Genomic DNA, 21,778 nt, shown 5'->3' with positions numbered 1-21,778 from the left:
CTTAAATTCAGTTTTTGGTTCTGAACTTTCTGATCCAGCAGCACCCAGTAAACGTAGTGGATTAAACGTTTGGATAGGGTTCCTGATTAATTTTGATAACCTGAAAGATAAATAAGTGTTTTCATATGATTCACAACTAAAGCAGACATATTCAAAACAATTGTCTTATCAATTTGCTGGAGGAAAGATAATTATTTTAAAATTTACAATCCAAAACTACATCATACAATAGATTATTTATTTGAGATGCCTGATATCCCAGACAATGTTTGTATGGCTCAGAGGAGAAAATTTTTACAAGATTTTAAACAGTCTTCAATTATTTTTTGCCTTCTATGTAATTTTTTTTGAAAAATTATTTGCCTAGTTCTTTACAGAACAGATTCCCTTATCATATAAACACTTAACTGAGTCTCACGACAATTTTAAGTAACTCCTTGATAAAAAAAAAAGATATAGAATTCCATTATATTCATAACAAGCTTAACACTGTAATTACATCATTTCTCCCCAGTATAGGTCAGGCATCATCAGGTATATTTTCTATAAAATATTAACACCTTTAAAGAAACCAAATCTGGACAGAGTGGTTTACTATATTGGTCAAAATTGTAAATATTGCTGTACTGTGTCCCAGTGTGTTACTGTAATTTAAATGTCAGTTAAAACCATGTCAATACTTTATCTGAATGTTAATAGGACCTGGTGAATTGGTGGATAACAAATGTTCTTTCCACATGAGAGAATAGTCAATACAGTCTAGGAATCTAAGAAAATCTGAACTTGAATCCCAGCTCCATGATAAGTACATTTTGAGGGTCTGCTATTGTCACGTAAGTCTTCATTACTATTACCCTGTTCATAAAATGTAGATTATAGTATTTCCCCACTTTTTAAAGTTATTAATAATAATAATTAGCACATCTTCAATCTGATGAAGAAACTTTGCACTACACTAATGTAATCGCACCTGAAATACTTGGCCATATACTAGTCTTCTAATTAACAAGAAAGGCTTGAAGGACTACAAAAAATAATTAAAAAATAGTAGGTCAGAGAGGTTTATCCTTCAGAGACTAACAGAATTCATGATGAAAATCTGTAAATCCTGGAACAAGACTTTTTTTCTGCTCAAAGTTTTGGGATTAATAACATTAATGACATAAAATTAGGAAAGGAGAAGATAAGGTAAACATTGATTTTAGATTATCCAAAGCAAACAGGTCCTGGATATCATTCCTATGGTGAATAATGGAGAGTTTATTACTACAATACAAAAGAACAGTATGAATAAATTTGCATTTAAATAAACTGGAGGGAATATCATTCCAAGGAATCCTAATTTTGTTATTTTTGATTAAATATAGGTCGTAGTAAACATTTATCCCATCTGTTTCTGCTATATGAGCTGTTGCTTCTGTTTTTAACTCATTTGAAATTTATTTATAGAACTGACAATAAAATAAGGTACTTACTGAGAAGCCATTTTATTTAAAAATAACACACAAATATTATTTGGCCTTTTCCAAAAATCTTTTCTAAATAGCACACAATTCTTTATGGATTAAAGATGGTTTCTAAGCAATGAAGTGCTTTTTTTTCCATAAAATTGATCAGATATGAAAAAATAAACATAATGTATTTTAAGGGGCATTCATTTCTCATAAAAGCCATATTAAATTATTTACTCAGAATGGAACTGGAACTACACAGAATGAAGGAATGAAAGTAATACTTAATTGCAGTGTTCTGCATATTGTCCAAACGAGAAGGAATTAAACATAATCACTGGATTACATTGCTGTCTTCAAAAATTTACAAACTAAATAATAGGGTTCTGCATTTGTCTTCTTGGGACTGTTATTGTAAGACCAGTTCCCATCACAAGTTAAGTAGTTGAGAAATATGAATTCAAAGTTAATCAATAATTGTTAAAAAAACATACCGGGACTCACATTCTAGAAGGATGGTAATGATAATGGATGGTAAAATCCTTTGATGATCCTCAGTGCTTTCTGACATGTAATTGTAAGTGGTTTAGGTAATATCCTACCCAGATTTTCTCTGTAGTCATTTCTTCACCATACTAACTCATTTTCTGGGTCTATCTACCATAGTCAATAAGCACTTAAAGGTCAAGGCCCTACAGCACCTCTTTTGCACAGAAAGCTTGCTAGGAGAGAGACTAAAAGCTCATGTATAAGCAGTCCACTCACCTGTTTTCCATCACTTTCTGATAACTGTTTAATATGACAACCCATTTACAAAGCAAGCACAGTAGAGCCTACAAATTTACATGGATACACATGAATACAGAGATTGAATATGTATTTTTGAAAATCTGATGTTAGTTTATCTTCTTCTTTTCTCTTGTCCAATCCATCTCTTTCGGATATTACACCAGTAAACGCATAATAAAATAATGTATCTAACCTGCCAGGGTTAAGTAATTTCAGAAGCTCAGTAAGATTAGTTTTTATTAGGATTTAGCTCTTTCTCATCCTTATTCACTGTCATCAAACAATCACATGAACAATATTCTGTAATACATACAAAGTGTAAATGCAAGACTTACACTTGAAGCACAGTTTTAGGATCACCCACTTCTCCTCCATCACCAATTGTCAGTGTGTCATAGCCAATCTCCAGATCAAATTCTTCAAAATTTATCTGAATAACCTAGTAAAAAATAAGTAAATAAATACTTTTAAATAAAGAAAAGTTGCTGTGAGATGACCCTGTAAATAAGCTTTTCAGCAGTAAAAATAAACCAGAATTTCAAAAAATAATAATTACATGTAGCTTTAGTATATTTTTAAAGAAATTATTGTAATTAACCAACAGCTCTGGTTCAAGAAATATAGAATGACAGTAACTATAAGGTGCCATCACTCTGCTGAGCTACTCAGAGAACTGACATTTCACTTATTTATGCAGGCGTTGCATGTTTAATACAGTACCAAATAATTGCATTACATTTTGGTAAGATATCCTCAAAGGACAACTTAATTGATTGCACTTCATGCAATACAATTGTCTTCAAATAGCAACTGAAGAGCTGAACTTCACCGAGTAAATGCAGTGAAGGTGAGGAACATCATTTACTCTTGACATCTATAATCTGGCTCAAGTAGGATAAAGCCACACCAAAGGTAAAAGTCATTTTCTTATTTTATGAAGCTGAGTAAAATGCAACTATCAGAAACATGAGTCTATTTTATACCCCGTAATCTAAACTGCAGTGTGCATATTTAATGCTTAAGGACAGCAATGTCAGCTCCATTTCAAGAACACAATGAATTTTTCACTTAGAGCAAAATTCAACCATATTGTTACAAAAGAAAATAAAGCATTTTTTTCCCACCAATGTATTAATCATATTAACTGTTTCTTTATGAAAATAACAGATTCCTCAAATTTCCATGTAGATAACAGAATACCTGTGCATAACAATTATTATTTATATCTTTAATTAATGGTCTTTAATTATTGTTATGATTCAGAAGTGAGAGTACTAATGTTTAAAGCTGTGGATGTCATTTTGCTGCATAAATATCATGTCCTTGAAAGCTCTCTTTACTTGGTTACCCTGGGCTTCCAATAATTGTTTTGAAAAAGGACATATTTTTATGAGTTTTCTGAAAAACTATTTTTAATCACGCATTTTTTTTTCCATTTTTGGCCCCAGCGTATTATGGGGCACGACACTAGGAACCGGGAAACTAATGAACATATGTGAATGGAAAACAAAAGTCAGTACAGGAAAGCTGGAGAAACTGGTGCACACTCAGAGGAAGGCCTTTTTTTTTTTTTTTTCCCCCCCCTTCAGAAGGAGGCGCACTTCTCCTAGTACGGGCAAACGGCTGCGTCCGGCGCCGAGGGTGCTCCCGGCCCCCCTGTCCCGGCCCCGGCCCCGGCCCCGGCCCCATCTCAGCGCAGCCCGGGGCCCTGGGTCGCTGCCCCGCGACGCCGCAGCGGCGCCGGCTCCAGCCCCGCCACGGCCCTGCGGCCCCGGCGCGGCCACGGGAGCCCCCGGCCCCGGCCCCGGCCCCGGCCCCGGCCCCGTTGCGGCCCCGCTGCGGCGGTGCCCGACGCCCCCGGGCTGGGGCTGCCCCGGCCGCCTCGGGAGCAGCCGGCCCGTGCGGCGCCCTGACACACAGAATCTCACATTAATCTTTTTTAATGTAAAAAGAATATTCTTGCTAGCTTGTGTTGTTCCAGCCCGGGCACAAGAGTTTAAACGGAGACCCATAACCAGATTGAAGGCTGATAAATATTTGATTCACTTTTTTAAAAAAGCTTCTTCATTTCTGGCCCACATTTTAATTAAGTGGAACTGTATGTGCAATTACATCAGAACAGGAAAAAGGCTCCACAATAAAACGTGAGAGTTTCTAGGGAGTAATATTAGTATTGAATTGAATTTGAAAGTATATTTTAGTTACTAACAGTAAAATACGTTTTGCAATCAATATTGATACTTCAGTGGTATAGCACAGAAAACTTACATTTATAATCATAACAACAAGAAATCCAAGATGTTAAGAAAAATTGCTTAATTAAGCCATCCACTAAACTCTAATTCTGTATTCCATTAAAGACAAGAAGGAACCTACTCTCATTCCTATTTTCATATTACTTTCTAGGTGCAACAATAACTGATTTTTTAGAATTAATATCCTTCAAGATATTTTCTATTAATCGAGTAAAACCAAATTAATAAAAAGCATCTGATTTTTTGTAACTGATGTACTTGGCTCTATAAGGAAAAGCACCACATCTCAAATACACCCAAAATAGCCTTTCTTTAGCACAGTGCAATATCCTATTATACGCACATGTCTCTGGAGAGGAATAAGACATGGAGAGGAGGGGATAAGGAAAGTATCAGAAGTTCCTTTACAAGTGTTACAGGATATCTTTTTTTTTCTTTTTTTCTTTTTTTTTTTAACTAGGACTGACCAGGAATCAAGGAAACAAATACATTTCTTTACCAAAACCACTAAGGTTCAAAACATTTCCTTCTTTCACTGAAGAAGAAAAGTAAGATCTCTTTCATTATTTTATAACATTGCTCACAAATAAAAAAAGAATGGGAACAGCAATCACCAAATTGGATTATATTTTACTAATTGGAAAAACAGAAAAATTACAGCTCTAGTCAGAACACCATATTCAGTACCAGGAATCCTTCTTCTGGAAGAGGATAAGAAATGGCTACCAGTAACTGTCCCTGCCATGTTACAGCGTTAAATGAAGTATTTCATATCTCCAAATCATAGAAGTGTCTCAGAAGCACCTGACTGTAACCTACTAACAAATCACCCATTTCAACCTAGGTTTAACATACAACACCTGAATTGATTTACAGTACTTGGCAAATATGCTTGTTGACTGAAACTCAAAGTTCCTAATCAAAGGAATTTGCACAAACAGACCAAGAGTAACAAACAGCCGCAGCACAGCTTGCAATATCTGATATTCAAGAGGCAGCACACTCCTTAACTAGATAGGCAGTACACAAGCATTTATGTGTTGCAACTGTAAAGAACCGTGTTATGTTTTCTGGGAACTTACCCTCTGCTGTTTATCTTTGAAATGCCAAGTGGGAAAAGCAATGTGCTTGAAAACTATGCAAATACGCCTGAATGCAAGAAAACAACTACTCTTACCAATAGGAGACATTTTCACAGTTTTTGTTTTACAGTGTCTGATTTAGTTTGATCAGACTCAAAACCAAAGATGGCTGGCCTCAGCAGTGCTCGTTATATTGATTAGTCCTTTTAGAATGCTGAACAGGCATTTTGATGACTTCAGCATTTAGAAGCAGAGATTTAGGTAAGATGAGAGAATAACTTCAAAACTGACAAAATGATAGATGATTTGTAAAAGTAGAATTTTTGGCAGGTGTATCACAAAGTTTTGTGTTTTGAATAAGGGATAGAGCTGTAAATGAAAGACTGAAGATAAGTGGCATCCTTGAATCAGTTTAACATGACAGTAAAATCACAAGGTAATTCTAGATTTGTCTGCTATTTTTAAGAATAAATAAGGGCTACAGGGAAATATATGCTGATTTATTTCTATAATCTACACATTTAAAACCAGATCAGCATCTGTGCTATTGATCTGGTTACTAAATGCACAGTAATCAGAGACATAGGGACTGATATTCTTTAGGAATAAATTCTGTGTGAAACCAGTTTAAGTCTTTTTCCCAGTTTTCCAGAGCAAGATATGTCATTACTATAAATAAGATATGACCCAGTGGTTTTTATTGATTCATATCAACAGTGATCTTGTTTGGCATGAACATCTATTTAGGATTCAAAGAAACTAATATCCCAAAATTTATTTATGTATTTACTGTATTTATGCCCAAAATAAAAATCTCATTTGAAACTGTAAAAAAAAAAAAGAAAGAAAGAAAAAAGGAGAAGGGAACATAAAATATTCCAAAATGGTGTCAGATCCAGCTATACTTTTAAAAGGAAACAGTACTGTAAACCACTATTTCACAAAAGATTTGCCTGATGTGTAAGATTCTGGGTAGGAGGATGATACTGTCAACTGTGGGGTCTGGAAAGCAGCCAGAAGAAGGAATTTTCAAAGATGTGGAAATCCAACTGAAACTGTTCACCACACCATAGTCAAGCATCATCTATTATTTCATACATTATAAGTTAACTGGTGATAATGGATTGGGTATCTGTATGGTTTCAGAACAGAAAGAATTTATTTATTTAAAATTTAGCAATATATTAATTACTATTCTTTTTCAAAACAAGCTATTAAATAGTCCCTGAAATTTTGGACCTTTATAATAGCTTTTGTGATGTACCCACAAGCTGACAGACTACACAGACTAATCATATTTTGAATTTTATTTCACATAAATAGATTCTTCTAGGATATTATTCAACATTTTCCAAGTGGCTGCTGTCATGGAAAAAAAAAATCTCTTCCTTCTTGTCCCTCCATACACATATATATGAACACATAGATAAAAACACCTTTTTTTTTAATTTGCATATGATGAGATGTGCAGTCCATATTCACAAAAATAAATAGAATTCTAGCAAAAGGAAGGCCATATTCTGTCTTCATCCTGGCATGCTTCTGCTGTTTATAAACCCAGAAGCAATAAACAAATTAAGAAGACTAACTATTGCCACCCAATCTCTAAAGAAAAAAACAAACAACTCTATTTGAAAAAGAACTTTCTGAAAATGATGGTGATATACTTTGATCTCTAACAAATTTTCAAGTTCTTTTCCAAAGGAAGAAATGGAGAAATCAAATTTCTAATGGATTTCAGTAGATTTGTATCCCCTTTTTTGCTTTGGAAGACAACATTTGGAACCCACCCCTTGGGCAAAAATTGTCTGCTGCCCATCTCAGAAGTAACACAGGAAAAGACTTTACTGAAAAGCTAATGGCTAACTTGAAACTGTCTTACATGTTTTCAGACAGGTTTTCAGAGTACCTGTTTAGGTGACTATGTTCCAGAGAGCAACTGCTCCAGACAACTGTTGACTGCGTGTCTAGTTCCTGGTGGAAATAGCTCCCCAAATATCAAGATTTTATATGGAAAACAGGGTTCCAGATGAAATACTCAACTTTTTTAAATTTCAAAACACACTAAAAAACATGATGTAAAAAGAATGATGCTTAACAGAAGCAAGTATGTGCTTCAGAACTGCTTCTGAAGTAGAAGTGTAAAGATTTAAAGTTGTATATTTCCATATGTGCATCTGTTATCCTAAAGCTTCCAATGCAAATGTAATCTAAAAATATTTTTGGATATATAGTCATGTTTTCATTCCATAAAATTTGACATTTTACCAGTAAAATAACTATGAAGATTTTTTTTTAAATGCTGTGAATCTATTTTCCTCAGATAAGTACTTAAAAAATCCAAAAGGTAAGGACGTGAGCTGTGTCTTAGATGATATGAATAGTGAGGAACAATTCTGCCAATAATGCAATCTAATGACACATTATTTTGTTGCATGTTGCATATAATTCAATATGATTCAAAATATCCATGAGCAGGTAGCAGATCTGTAGCATGCCAATAGTTTCACTGGCTCCTTTGCAGCGAACTGTTACATGAACAAAAAGAAAAAAAAAACAAAAAACAGCCTAACCATCGAGCACTTCATCTTCTTCTTCTTCTTCTTTTTTTTTTTTTTTTAAGTATTGGAGGGAAAGAGAAAAGGAAAAAAGAGAGAAAACTTAGAATATTGGAGATCTGTAGAAAAAAGACCAGGTGACACTCAAAGGTGCAGAAAGTTACAGGAGATAAATACTCACTACCTGGACTGGGAAGTTCCCTCTACATTTCTGAGTTCATTCATTGGCATTAGGATTCCTCACATTCAACTGTAGACATCTTAAGTGTAAACATCTACAGTTGATGTAGGCTTACTAATCAGGAGGCTTACTCATAATAAGAAAAAAACATTTCTAGGATGTATTCCATCTTGTCAAATGGTAGATAACACACAGGAGATCAATCATCTTCTAAAAGTACCTATTTCTCTTCAGCGAGAGAAAGTGAAACCATGGACATCTAAAATGGAATGCACTTGTCTAAATGTATGTATGCAGTGCCCTCTGAGATACCCTAAAGCAGCCAAAAGATCCACACAAAGCTGGCAGATAGGGAATTTTCAGAACTGAGCCCTTTTGGACAGACAGCTGAAGACCAGATGGGATATCCCAGAGCATCATGTCAATGGCTGCCAATAATCTCAGCCCTACAGATAGGAGATGAATTCTGCTCTCAGCATCATAGACTAATCCTGCAATCCGTTATTTAAAAAAAAACATTCAGAATTATTTGCTTTTGGAACACATTTGAAAATAAATGTGAAGTCCTTTCCCACCCCCCAGAATGAATATTACCTGAAAGTTTTACAATAGCAGGACACCACATTAAAATAAGAAAAAAATGAGATTATAATTTTGTTTTGCATGTTATAGTTTTCTGTTTGCATAAAATTTTAACCTTTATTAACTTGGTTTGCATTCATAATAAGAGCTTGTGACATTGATTAATCTGAAAAGTACAGCCTCAATATTTAATGATCCTCTGTAACTCCAATACAAAGTATTTTAGAAAACAGAAATCATCTTTTAAATACAGCTGTCTACAAAACAAACGAAAATGAATAATAATAATGAATTATACAGGTGAACTAAACTGTCAATATAGCATCCATTTTGAGAAATAAAGGAATGCAAATAAATAATTAAGCAAACACATTGCCTTTTACTTAAGTCAGTATGTTTGTTCATCATGTTTTTCTCGACAACATAAATTTGTCTACTAACTTGCACCTTTTAGCATATATATCAGTGTTGAGTGAGACCATGGATTTATTGTGTATCACAAATATTCTCACAACACTTAAAGACAGTTGCACAGTTGTATACAGCTCAAAGGTCTCCCCGCTGTCACAACAAAATATGTTTATCTAAGTCCTCTGTACCTGAGCTATGAATATCCCTAACTCATGAGCTCTGTTCAGACACTTGCCTCTGAACTATAATCACTATGGTCAGATTCTGCCATATTTTCTCACATTAGATATTGTAACCTTTCCATATGTTGCCACATTATGCCTCTGAAAAGTTACTCTCAATGATAAGTACAAGGAACTTATTTTCACTTATTTTTATTCAGCCACTAGAGAAGAAGACAGAATTTTTGATCCAGGCACTGAAGAAAGTGACTGATTAGTAACTGAAATTTAAGGTGGTGTGGGAATGACATCTGTACCTAAAAGATAAGAAGACAGGGAAAGGTTGGACTTGGAAATTCCTGCCACCTCCCTCATACCAGAACACTTATTACTGATCTACAAGGAAATCAATTTCTGCAACAACCACAACATTATCTTGCAAAAAACACAGTATGAGCAGTCCAAACATACTAGAAACAGCATAAAATCCACTCCAGTGAAACTTAGCCACAAGATATCTACTTCCATCAATTTCCACTATTAACTCTAGAAAAAAATACCTATAAACTGTTGAAAATTTCGTGCCCACCCTTTGCTCATCAATCAAAAGGAATTCTCTGGTTGCCTTCTTCATTGGTGGAAGATAAAAGAAAACATGTCTGTAGTCCTTATATGCCCGCAGGTTGGTTAATTGCTTTTCTGCTGAGGATGACTGACTACTTCCCTGTTAGTAAATGATATGCGTTTGTATCAGATTATAAAACCTAATGAAATCCTGCCATCTGATTGATAGGCTTTACCTCCATAATTTTCCATAGAATCACAGTTCCCTCTGTCAAAATAATTGTATTATTAATATATTTGATTATGGAAGAATAGTTTCAGTAGGAAAATATATTGAATTCATCATTCATTATAAGACTGAGGTATAATTTTATGTACTATTAATATTAGCAAAATATAGTCATCTAAATATTAGGCATCTAGTCAAAAATTTTCACTTATACTACCTTCACAGCTAGTGCTTTTCTGAAGATAAGCTATTTGAGAGAGAAATTCATCTTGTCTATTTTGAACATACCTCTTAGGATAAATAATTAAACAGTAAATTAGGATCTGAAACTCTAGTGATACCAATATGTCTTCATTAACTTTAGAGAGAGTCTAATACACAAAGTCTATTGACTGTGTCACTTAACCTATTGTTGACTCAAGTTAGACGAGACTGATCCACATAAAATATCTCTCTTTAAAATTGTCCCTCTACGTCTTCTTTATTGCAGTTGTGGAAAAGGTGGAAATGACTGAACCCAGCATAATGTTCTAATTATTTCCCATTACATCTAACTGAATATGACTCCTTGTCTGGGTAAGACTGGCTACTGCATCATGAGAAGCAAATGAAAGGAAAGGTAGATTTTAGAGAAAGGTGAGTGAAGATGAGATTGATTACCACTTATGGGCACAGTCACAAAAGGTTTTCTGCTTAAAAAGAAACGTAAGTCCAAACCAGAAAGTTGCACTTAACGAAGCTAGGACAATATTTGTTATCTTAAGATTCCAGGATTCAGAATGGCAACAAGGTTAGCTGTAAACACAAAGGAGAAAACAGTTTTGAAATGTCTCCAAAGAGTTAACATATAACAAAGGAAAAATCTATACTGGAGAGCAAGATACTACTAAATTCTGGTAAAGTCACCACTCAACCCCAAGGCACTTGATCTCACAACATATGTCTCTTTCGACATGGATATTCCTCAGATGTACCAAAGCTATGAAACAATGCATTAGCATATTTGGATTTTTTTTTTTCTTGGTAATGTCATTTGTACAGTACCTGCCCGTTCAGTTGATCAGACAACCGTTAATATTCCAAAATCCCAACCCAGTTTCTCTTCTCTAATACAGCCTTTTGACTACGCTTCCTATGTCTTAGAAAAAAGTCTCTCCATGATACTTTGAAAAACCTATGGATGGATGTCACTCCCAAATGAACATAAGTTTAAACAGCAATGAGATACAAACATTCTGGCTTTTTCATAAAGAGCTTTTCCCTTTCTCATACTAAAAAGGATTTGTACTTTCTCTTAATTAGATCATTTTCCAGGAAGATTTTGGCACGCAATTACTCACTGATTTTTTGTAGTATTGAGCACTTAATGCTATGTCTCTCTGATAAAATGTCAATCTTAAGGCACTCAGGTTTATCCTTTGTGTATTTGTGCCAATGTCCCATGCTTCAACTTACAATAAGTTTGTTAGCTTAACTCAGTAATAGATATTAGGTCATATTGACTCTATGAGTTATTTTTTATTCATAATTTTGAGTCAAACAATAAAAAAAATCTCTACTTTTATAGCATATACAGGCATAATTCGGAGATATTGCGGGTTCGGTTCCAGACCACCGCAATAAAGTGAATATTGCAATAAAGCGAGTCACACAAATTTTTTGGTTTCCCAGTGTATATAAAAGTTATGTTTACACTATACTGTAGTCTATTAAGTGTACAATTAGCATTATGTCTAAAAAAACAATGTACATACCTTAATTAAAAATACTTTTATTGCTAAAAAATGCTAACCATCATCTGAGCCTTCAGGAGTCAGAATCTTTTTGCTAATGGAGGGTCTTGCCTCGATGTTGATGGCTGCTGACTGATCAGGGTGGTGGTTGCTGAAGGTTGGGGTGGCTGTGGCAGTTTCTTAAAATAAGACAGCAATGAAGTTTGCCGCATCAATTGACTCTTCCTTTCACAAAGGATTTCTCTGTAGCACGCGACGCTGTTTGATAGCATTTTACCCACAACAGAACTTCTTTCAAAATTGGAGTCAGTCCTCTCAAATCCTGCCACTGCTTTATCAACTAAGTTTATGTCATATTCTAAATCCTTTGTTGTCATTTCAACAATGTTCGCAGCATCTTCACCAGGAGTAGATTCCATCTCAAGAAACCACTTTCTTTGCTCATCCATAAGAAGCAACTCCTCATCCATTAAAGTTTCATCATGAGATTGCAGCAATTCAGTCACATTTTCAGGTTCCATTTCTAATTCTAGTTCTCTTGCTGTCAGCCTGTCCTTTGAAGCTTTGAAGTCAGGCATTGACTTCTCCTCTCTAGGTAGGAAAGTCCTAGATGGCATCTTCTTCCAATAGAAGGCTGTTTCGTCTACATTGAAAATCTGTTGTTTAGGGTAGCCACCTTCATCAATTCTCTTAGCTAGATCTTCTAGATAACTTGCTGCAGCTTCTACCTCAGCACTTGCTGCTTCACCTTGCACTTTTATGTCATGGAGACAGCTTCTTTCCTTAAACCTCATGAACCAACCTCTGCTAGCTTCAAACTTTTCTTCTGCAGCTTCCTCACCTCTCAGCCTTCATAGTACTGAAGAGAGTTAGGGCCTTGCTCTGGATTAGGCTTTGGCTTAAGGAAATGTTGTGGCTGGTTTGATCTTCTACCCAGACCACTGAAACTTTCTCCATATCAGCAAGAAGGCCGTTTCACTTTCTTATCATCCGTGTGTTCTCCGGAGTAGCACTTTGAATTTCCTTCAAGACCTTTTCCTTTGCATTCACAACTTGGCTCACTGTTTGGCGCAAGAGGCCCAGCTTTCGGCCTGTCTCGGCTTCGACATGCCTTCCTCACTAAGCTTCATCATTTCTAGCTTTTGATTTAAAGTGAGTGACGTGCGACTCTCCCTTTCACTTGAACACTTGGAGGCCATTGTAGGGTTATGAATTGCCCTAATTTCACTATTGTTGTGTCTCAGGGAATAGGGAGGCTTGAGGAGAGGGAGAGAGATGGGGGAACGGCCAGTCGGTGGAGCAGTCAGAACACACACAACATCTATTAATTAAGTTTGCCGTCTTACATGGGCACGGTTCATGGCACCCCAAAACAATTACAATAGTAACATCAAAGATCATTGATCACAGATCACCATAACAGATATCATAATAATGAAAAAGTTTGAAATATTGCGAGAATTACCAAAACGTGACACAGAGACACAATATGGCACTGATAGACTTGCTCGACGCAGGGTTGCCACAAACCTTCAATTTGTGAAAAACACAGTATCCGCGAAGCACAATAAAGCGAAGCGCAATAAAACGAGGTATGCCTGTAGTTCCACATCTTAATTATGGAATGATTATATAGTCACAGGAAACATTTTAAAGATTGTTTCCATTATCACAATTTCCGTATTAAGACTATATGCCTTATTTTACATAGACACTCAACAGGTAATTTTAGTCATTTGTCTCTGATTTTCTTGTCTTTGCTCATTATTTTTCTGTCACAGAATTGAAAGGTACACTTACATCTCTAAGTTGTAGGCTATTTAACTACCTAGGTTAATAAAAGGAAATATAATTAAATGTAAATAATAAGTGTTAGCACAAAGAGTCATACATCTAAAAGGGCTTCTTGGGAAGAGAAGGGTGTTGTAGAATATAAACCAGAAAAAAAGAGTTCTGGCAGATTGTGAAGAAAAATTCATAAAGCTTTCAGACTATTCAGCAGCAATAATAAAAATAAAATAAAATTAAATTAAATTAAAAAATATATATAAAATAGGCCAAAAAGGACAATAAATTATATTATGAGAGGTTAAAAAAGATGCAAAGATCTAGATTGAAGAAAAAAGAGGTTTTGTAGCAATTTAGCTAAGCTTCTGATATTATAAAAAAAGATGAAATCAATGTTTCATTAGTAACCTCAATTCAGTAAATAATAAATAAAAAGATATGAACTGAGACTCATAAAGGATCATACAGTACAGTTAGTAGCAAAAGGCTACTAGAGTAAGACTGAAATGTAGAAATATTTCAAAAGAAAACAAAAGTCATCTTAAAACATTTTATTTAAATTATTTTAAACATGTTATGTTCCATGAGTTTTATGTCCTGGTATTATTTCCTGGCACTTCAAAAGCTACTTTTGTTGTAAAATCCATCAGTCCATTTCACTGCTCTCCAAGTAAATCTTTTAGGAAAACTTTATGTACTTTTTGAGCCATTTTGCCACAAATACATTTTTTTGAATCAACAGATACACTGACAAGGGTATACTCTAGAGAGCCAGAAAAGTATGATTAGCCAAGTCCACTGTAGACAAAAGGTAGTAGGTCTAAGTAGCAAAATCCTATTTCAAAAAAAACTATAAAACAATAAAAAAATTCTGAACATCCTTTTTTCCTTCATAAAAGTAAGTTTGCTGTCAGAAGAAAAATACAAGTTCTTAAAGAGCAAGATGACTCCAATCACAGGAAGGGGATGAAGAATTCTATTTGACTTGTCCCTGCTTCCGTTCTCCCGTTCAGTAGGTAGTTAAAATAGACGTCCCTGCACTCAGCACAAAAGGTCTGCCCTTTCCTGTCTTTCTGAGAGAAGAAAACAGAGAGGTCACTGATTGATGCCAACTTAGCCTACATGATAAGCTAGACATCCTGAAGGGAGCACAAGTATGGGAGTGGTATTAGTGACTTCAGTCTCAATGGATGTTCCTGCAAGCATCACTTTCAGTTCACAAGGAAAATGGTATCGTGAACCTCTAAAGGAGTCACCTCCTAGAAAACAAACACTAAGCCATATCACACTATGTGTAGCTCCACTTCTCAGTAAGATGTCAGAAAAAGGCATATATTGAGCAGAACAATTTACTATAAAAGATCACTCACAAGAGCAACCAAGTGGACCTAAGTGTGGAAGAAAGTGGCAAGTCTCTGTGCCAAAAATTCCTCAAACAAAAAGGACTAAAACGTATCAGCAGCTTTTACACTGCAAACTTCCCATGGAAGTCTCTGGGCCATATTCTTTGATGTCTTTTAAAAAGTTCTAGCTTGGGTGTGCATATTCATCAATAAATACATATAAGAAAATATGTATTCAAAATGTCAAAGGGAGACATATTTCAGATCAATCTTAGGAACTTACAGAATGTCAAATAGAACTAAAACTGAAGTTCAGCCTTTAAGTCTACCTACATTTTTAATCAAAGGTGAATCTAGTCCTAGAAGGCAGGTTGTGGCTAGCATCCAAAATGTCTGATGGCTAAAATAGGAGCAATTTTTCCTATTCCAATGATTGCAATAAGAGCAATCTCTCACTCATTCCCTAGAGGTAGATCATATTTACAAAGTGTAAAACATGGATGTTACAGTCAGGCAAACTGCAGGAAAATACTTAGTTAGACATAATCTATGACAACTGAGAAAAGGGATCTGTCCTCCCTTAAGAATGAAAATGGAGATACAGTAAAAATGCAGAAGGGGAGCACAAATCACTAATTGCTCTGCAATTAACAATACTCTCTTTGTTTCCCCCTTTCTTTCATTTTATTATTTCTCTCCAACCCTTAACCTGTGGCCCATGCACACAGCTCCTGACTCCAGTTCCTCTGTCACCAATTCATTCCAGTCCCTCATTGCTGAATCTGCTCATCTTCTGTCTTAGAAATAGCTAGATTCCCTTCTACGCTGAGACACTACTGTGCTGAGACACTCTCCTCCACATACTTTTGAGAGTTTTTAAAACCGCAGTGTGCACATCATGGGTTCTGAGCAGAATTAAAACATTTTTATGTTGAAGAAATGCCAACTACCTTCTATTGATAAATGTAGCACTGGCTCTCTTAATCTGCAATAACACAGATGAAAACCAGGATTATGTTTGAAATACTTTATGCTTGGAGTATGCTTAAGTATGCTCATATTTTCTAATTATGTCACTGGCTATAAAACCTGCAGTAAGTGCTTACACGGGGGCTTCAGAAGCACCGGGCTTTGGACATCTGCTTGTAAAACAAGTTGTAGTGCACTTTCTTGTGACAGGCCTGACCAAAACAGGCTTCATGAAACGAGGTACCCAGCCCGCTTGAGCTTTATACTGTCAGTATGAATTAATCTGGATGGCAACTGGACTTAGGCTTGACAGCAAGTTCAGGAAATGTTCCACTGACAGTTTTGCCATAGCTGATGAGATAACACAGCTCTAGCAAATTAAATGTGAGCACTCAGGTTTTGCTGAATTTGTTTCACTTACTTTTTGGCTTGGCCTAAAAAGCACAAGAACCCAGAGGCAAAAAGATGAAATAAGAGGGGTGGGAGGGGGGCAGCAGGGTGGAGAGTAACAACGACATGAGGTAGAGAAAGAGGAGGAAAAGAACAGAAACATAAATACAGCAATAGCTAAATATGTATAGATAAAATGAGAGCCAAATTTAACAGAAACATATTAAGAGTTGCAAATAATTTCCTCAATAAACCACTTTAGAGTTTCAGTAAATATCATGTGAGGAGCTTCCCTGATATTTCAAACTATTTCAACAGTTTCTGGGAAAGGGAAGTGCTACAGCAAGTGGAAACAGATGCCACATTTCCAACAGGCCCAGCCACTGCTACAAAATTCAGATTACTGATTTTCCAACAGATATTTGACATCCAAAGAAAAGTCTCTTTGCAGTTACACTATCAAAATAAATATGGACAGCCTAAAGATTTTTGATGCAATCTCTTAAGTAAGAAGATTAAGTAGATTAATTTCAGTTTACATTTTGAAAGTAATGTTTCTAACATAGAGACCATTTTTGTCTTTAATTCAAAAAAAACCCCTCCAATTTTCTTTTAGAACAGAGTTTATGCATGAACTGTCACAGAAGAGAAGATATGTAAGCTTTCAGAGAAAAAAAAAGATTTTTTTTATGATTTGAGAGAGCTACTGATACACAGAGCATAGGAAAGTTCTGTTTGTGCCAGTTTTAACATTAGGTCATTCCCTATCATCTTCTTATTACGACCTACATGCAATTGATACTAAATGTTGTTAAACTAACACTCCAAATTGCTAAATGAACAATAGTTCTTCAAAATTTTAATAAAGTTTTATAGTTTTTTTTATGAAAGAGATATTTAAGAGCATAACAAAAATAAAACCTAGCAAAAATAAAAATAAAACATTCTCTCTCATCTCTCAGATGCAAATCTTTATTGATTTCAAAATTATCTCAATATACAATAAATAAAAAGATAAGAATGTCAACACCAGCAAAACTTTCAAAACGTTCTATAAAACATCATTTATCTGCTTATCTAGATATTAAGAATACTTTTAGGCTTGTAATACACAGAATGTAAAGTCTAAAATATGATGGTGGCAAAGAGGCAATAGCATAAGATGCAATTATGTAAAATTTCTGGTTGTAAAATTCATACCATGTAAAAAAAATGGAAGCAGAACATAGTTTTCTAATCCATCTAAATTTAACAACAAGCTTAGATATTTAATTTCTCCTTACAGTTTTGGAAAACAACTTAATCTTTCTGAAAAGGATCCCCTTTTGTTTATTTATTTCCTTCTTAATGCATGGTGGGGTACGGTATGTGGGGGAATATGGCTGAGATCTAGCAGAAGGGCTGTCATTCCAGCACTGACATTTTCCACAGCATTTCTGTTGCTGTGGATTAAAAAAAAAAAAAATCAGTAAACATAATTCATAAGACTTGAACTCTGGTTAACCCTAGCCCTAATTCTGATTCAATTTCACTGAAGTTTCAGCCTGTTGTCAAATCCAGACTGAGCATTACCTAGTCCATGCCTTTGAAGGGCAATATTAACAGTCTTAATTGCAATTTTCTTTTCCCACGTGCTACTTAAGCCAAGCAAACAATGTGAACTAGGTTTTAACGCAAATGGGATTTTTGCCATTACTAGTAAAAGGCCACAGGATCTATACTGACCTGACATTGATGGGTCTCAGCATTATCTGGCCTTGTCTTGGCCTGAGCTGGTTTTAGCATGCTCAGGCTGTACTAACAATTGCCTAGCAATTATCGCCTAATGTGTTTCCTTTAGCTCCGGGAAAACTGCACATGGCAAAAAAGGCTGGCAAACCAAGGCATTCACTGGGTAGCAAACAGTAGCTCTTTATATTAACTGGGTCTGAGGCAATTGTGCAGCCTTCAAATTTTAGCTTGGAATCAATGAAAAGAAAGCCGGTGTCATAAGAAAACGTACGGAAATAAACTCTGCCTTGGCACACTGCTGGAAACAGTCTTCCTACCTCATTAGCAATGAGGCCAATGAATTTTGCAAAGTCAAAGCAGAGGAATACAACAAACTAATATGACTGCATACAATACAGAAATTTTGCATTTTTCTAGGTAGTAGCCAAGAATACAATAAGTAAATTCATCATTCTTATATTGACAAGATCTCTAGAATATTTGAAGCACCGTAAGTTAAGAACACCTGTAATGAAGAATTGCCATTGGTCATGCTCTCTCTCCACCTGTCAAACATGTACTTTGCAGAGTTATAATCTCCAAGATTATGTATCACATCTTTTATTTTATTTTGTTGTTTTTATACAATATTTGTATTAACAGCAGAAAATAATTTTTTTCCTCAGTATCTGGAAATTTACCATGCACATCATTCGTTCTGTGTTTTAAAATCACAGAATCACAGAATCACAGAATCACTGAGGTTGGAAGGGACCTCTGGAGATCATCTAGTCCAACCCCCCTGCTCAAGCAGGGTCACCTAGAGCACATTGCACAGGATTGCATCCAGGCGCATTTTGAATATCTCCAGAGAAGCAGACTCCACCACCTCTCGGGGCAACCTGTTCCAGTGCTCTGTCACCCTCACAGTGAAAAAGTTTTTCCTCATGTTAAGATGGAAGTGTCTGTGTTTCAGTTTGTGCCCATTGCCTCGCGTCCTGTCGCTCGTCACCACTGAAAAGAGTCTGGCCCCATCCTCTCGACACCCTCCCTTCAGATACTTGTACACATTGATAAGATCTCCTCTCAGCCTTCTCTTCTCCAAGCTAAACAGGCCCAGCTCTCTCAGCCTTTCCTCATAAGAGAGATGCTCCAGTCCCCTAATCATCTTTGTGGCCCTTCGCTGGACTTGCTCCAGTAGTGCCACATCCCTCTTGTACTGGGGAGCCCAGAACTGGACGCAGTACTCTAGATGTGGCCTCACCAGGGCTGAGTAGAGGGGGAGAATCACCTCCCTCAACCTGCTGGCAACACTCTTCCTGATGCACCCCAGGATACCATTGGCCTTCTTGGCCACAAGGGCACATTGCTGCCTCATGCTTAACTTGGTGTCCACCAGCACTCCCAGGTCCTTCTCAGCAGAGCTGCTTTCCAGCAGGTCAACCCCCAGCCTGTACTGGTGCATGGGGTTATTCCTCCCCAGGTGCAGGACCCTGCACTTCCCTTTGTTGAATTTCATGAGGTTCCTCTCTGCCCACCTCTCCAGCCTGTCCAAGTCTCTTTGAATGGCAGCACAGCCCTCTGGCGTATCGGCCACTCCTCCCAGTTTTGTATCGTCAGCAAACTTGCTGAGGGTGCACTCTGTGCCTTCATCCAGGTCATTGATGAAGAAGTTGAACAAGACTGGACCCAGGACTGACCCCTGGGGGACACCGCTAGCTACAGGCCTCCAACTAGACTCTGTGCCACTGAGCACAACTCTCTGAGCTCTGCCATTCAGCCAGTTCTCAATCCACCTCACTGTCCACTCATCTAACCCACACTTCCTGAGCTTGTCTATGAGGATGCTATGGGAGACAGTGTCAAAAGCCTTGCTGAAGTCTAGGTAGACAACATCCACTGCTCTCCCCTCATCTACCCAGCCAGTCATTCCATCATAGAAGGCTATCAGATTGGTTAGGCATGATTTCCCCTTGGTGAAGCCATGCTGACTACTCCTGATCACCTTCTTTTCCTCCACATGCGTGGAGATGGCTTCCAGGATGAGCTGCTCCATCACCTTTCCAGGGATGGAGGTGAGGCTGACTGGCCTGTAGTTCCCTGGGTCCTCCTTCTTGCCCTTTTTAAAGACTGGGGTGACATTGGCTTTCTTCCAGTCCTCGGGCACCTCTCCTGTTCTCCATGACCTTTCAAAGATGATGGAGAGTGGCTTAGCAATAATGTCCGCCAGCTCCCTCAGCACTCGTGGGTGCATCCCATCAGGGCCCATGGATTTGTGGGTGTCAAGTTTGCTTAAATGATCTCTAACCCACTCCTCCTCCACCAAGGGAAAGTCTTCCTCTCTCCAGACTTTCTCTCTTGCCTCCAGGATCTGGGGTTCCTGAGGGCTGGCCTGAGCAGTAAAGACTGAAGCAAAGGCGGCATTCAGTAACTCTGCCTTCTCTGCATCCTTCGTCACCAGGGCACCCACCCCATTCAGCAAAGGGCCCACATTTTCCCTAGTCTTCCTCTTGCTGCTGATGTATTTGAAGAAGCCCTTCTTGTTGTCCTTGACATCTCTAGCCATATTTAATTCCAAACGGGCCTTAGCCTTCCTCGTCGCATCCCTGCATACTCTGACAACATTCCTATATTCATCCCAAGTGGCCTGTCCCCCTTTCCACTTTCTGTAGACTTCCTTCTTCTGGTTGAGTTTTGCCAGGAGCTCCTTGCTCATCCATGCAGGTCTCCTACCTCCTTTGCTTGACATCATCAACATAAAGATTTTCTGAAAAAAGTCAAAGAATAGCTGCAGAAATTGTGTCACCAGAAGCAGCAGTAGATACTTCTAGCTCTTCATTTATGAAAGCAATAAAACATATGAAGTGAGATTTTGTCATCAGACAACACAATACAGAAAGTCTTTCAATGTTTATAGTAATGTGAAACTGCTTTCATGATGATAATTCTGTAAGTTCAAGAAATGGCATTTAATGTCATAGGACATTAAATTGTGATGGTTGCCAGGCTTAGCAAAGAGAAATGCCTTTGCACATGAGTTCAATCGATCCAGTGTTTACTCTGGTAATGTGAGGTGCTGTAGCTATTTAGCGCAGGAAAATGTGAAGTCACTTTCTTTTTTGAATACAGGGAGAAGTAGTTATCATGAAGGAGCTTTCATAGATTTTTTTTTTTTCTATTTCCTATCTGGTTGATATTAACTGAATCAGTCTTCCAGTGTGAAAAATCTTTTTTTCTGTTCTGTTCTTTTTTTGAAGAAGAAGAAGAAGAAAAATAACCTCTATCTCTTTTGATTGAACCCATCAGAAATAATCAACTCCCTCCACCTCTGGTTTTCCTACACAAACTTCTAGATAACCTAGATCTGGACTTCCCTTTCCCACCTCAGAGGTGGTGCACAGCTGTCTCCCTGCAGCAAGGGTCATTAGTCCATGGTTAAACCATCTCTGTGTTACTAGTAGTCACATGAAGAACAGAGCGTAGCAGCACCTGAGAAAAAGACTGGCCTGGAGCAAGCTACCAGTAGCTGCACAATTCAGCCGAAGTCTGCTTTCTGTACAAACAGCTCATGTCTGAGCACTG

The 21,778-nt window shown here is 37.0% G+C and overlaps 1 protein-coding gene across 1 annotated transcript in view; it reads right to left on the bottom strand.

Annotated features, from left to right (window-relative positions):
- The window catches only part of CSMD3 (CUB and Sushi multiple domains 3), a 734,654-nt gene that overhangs the window by 374,001 nt on the left and 338,875 nt on the right, over positions 1-21,778 (bottom strand). The window contains 1 exon segment of the mRNA XM_067292283.1: positions 2,576-2,679. Within this exon segment, the coding sequence (XP_067148384.1) occupies positions 2,576-2,679 (104 nt within the window).

Source organism: Apteryx mantelli, chromosome 2, assembly GCF_036417845.1.
Source record: "Apteryx mantelli isolate bAptMan1 chromosome 2, bAptMan1.hap1, whole genome shotgun sequence".
Taxonomy (NCBI): domain Eukaryota; kingdom Metazoa; phylum Chordata; class Aves; order Apterygiformes; family Apterygidae; genus Apteryx; species Apteryx mantelli.
This window is presented reverse-complemented; position numbering and strand designations above follow the sequence as displayed.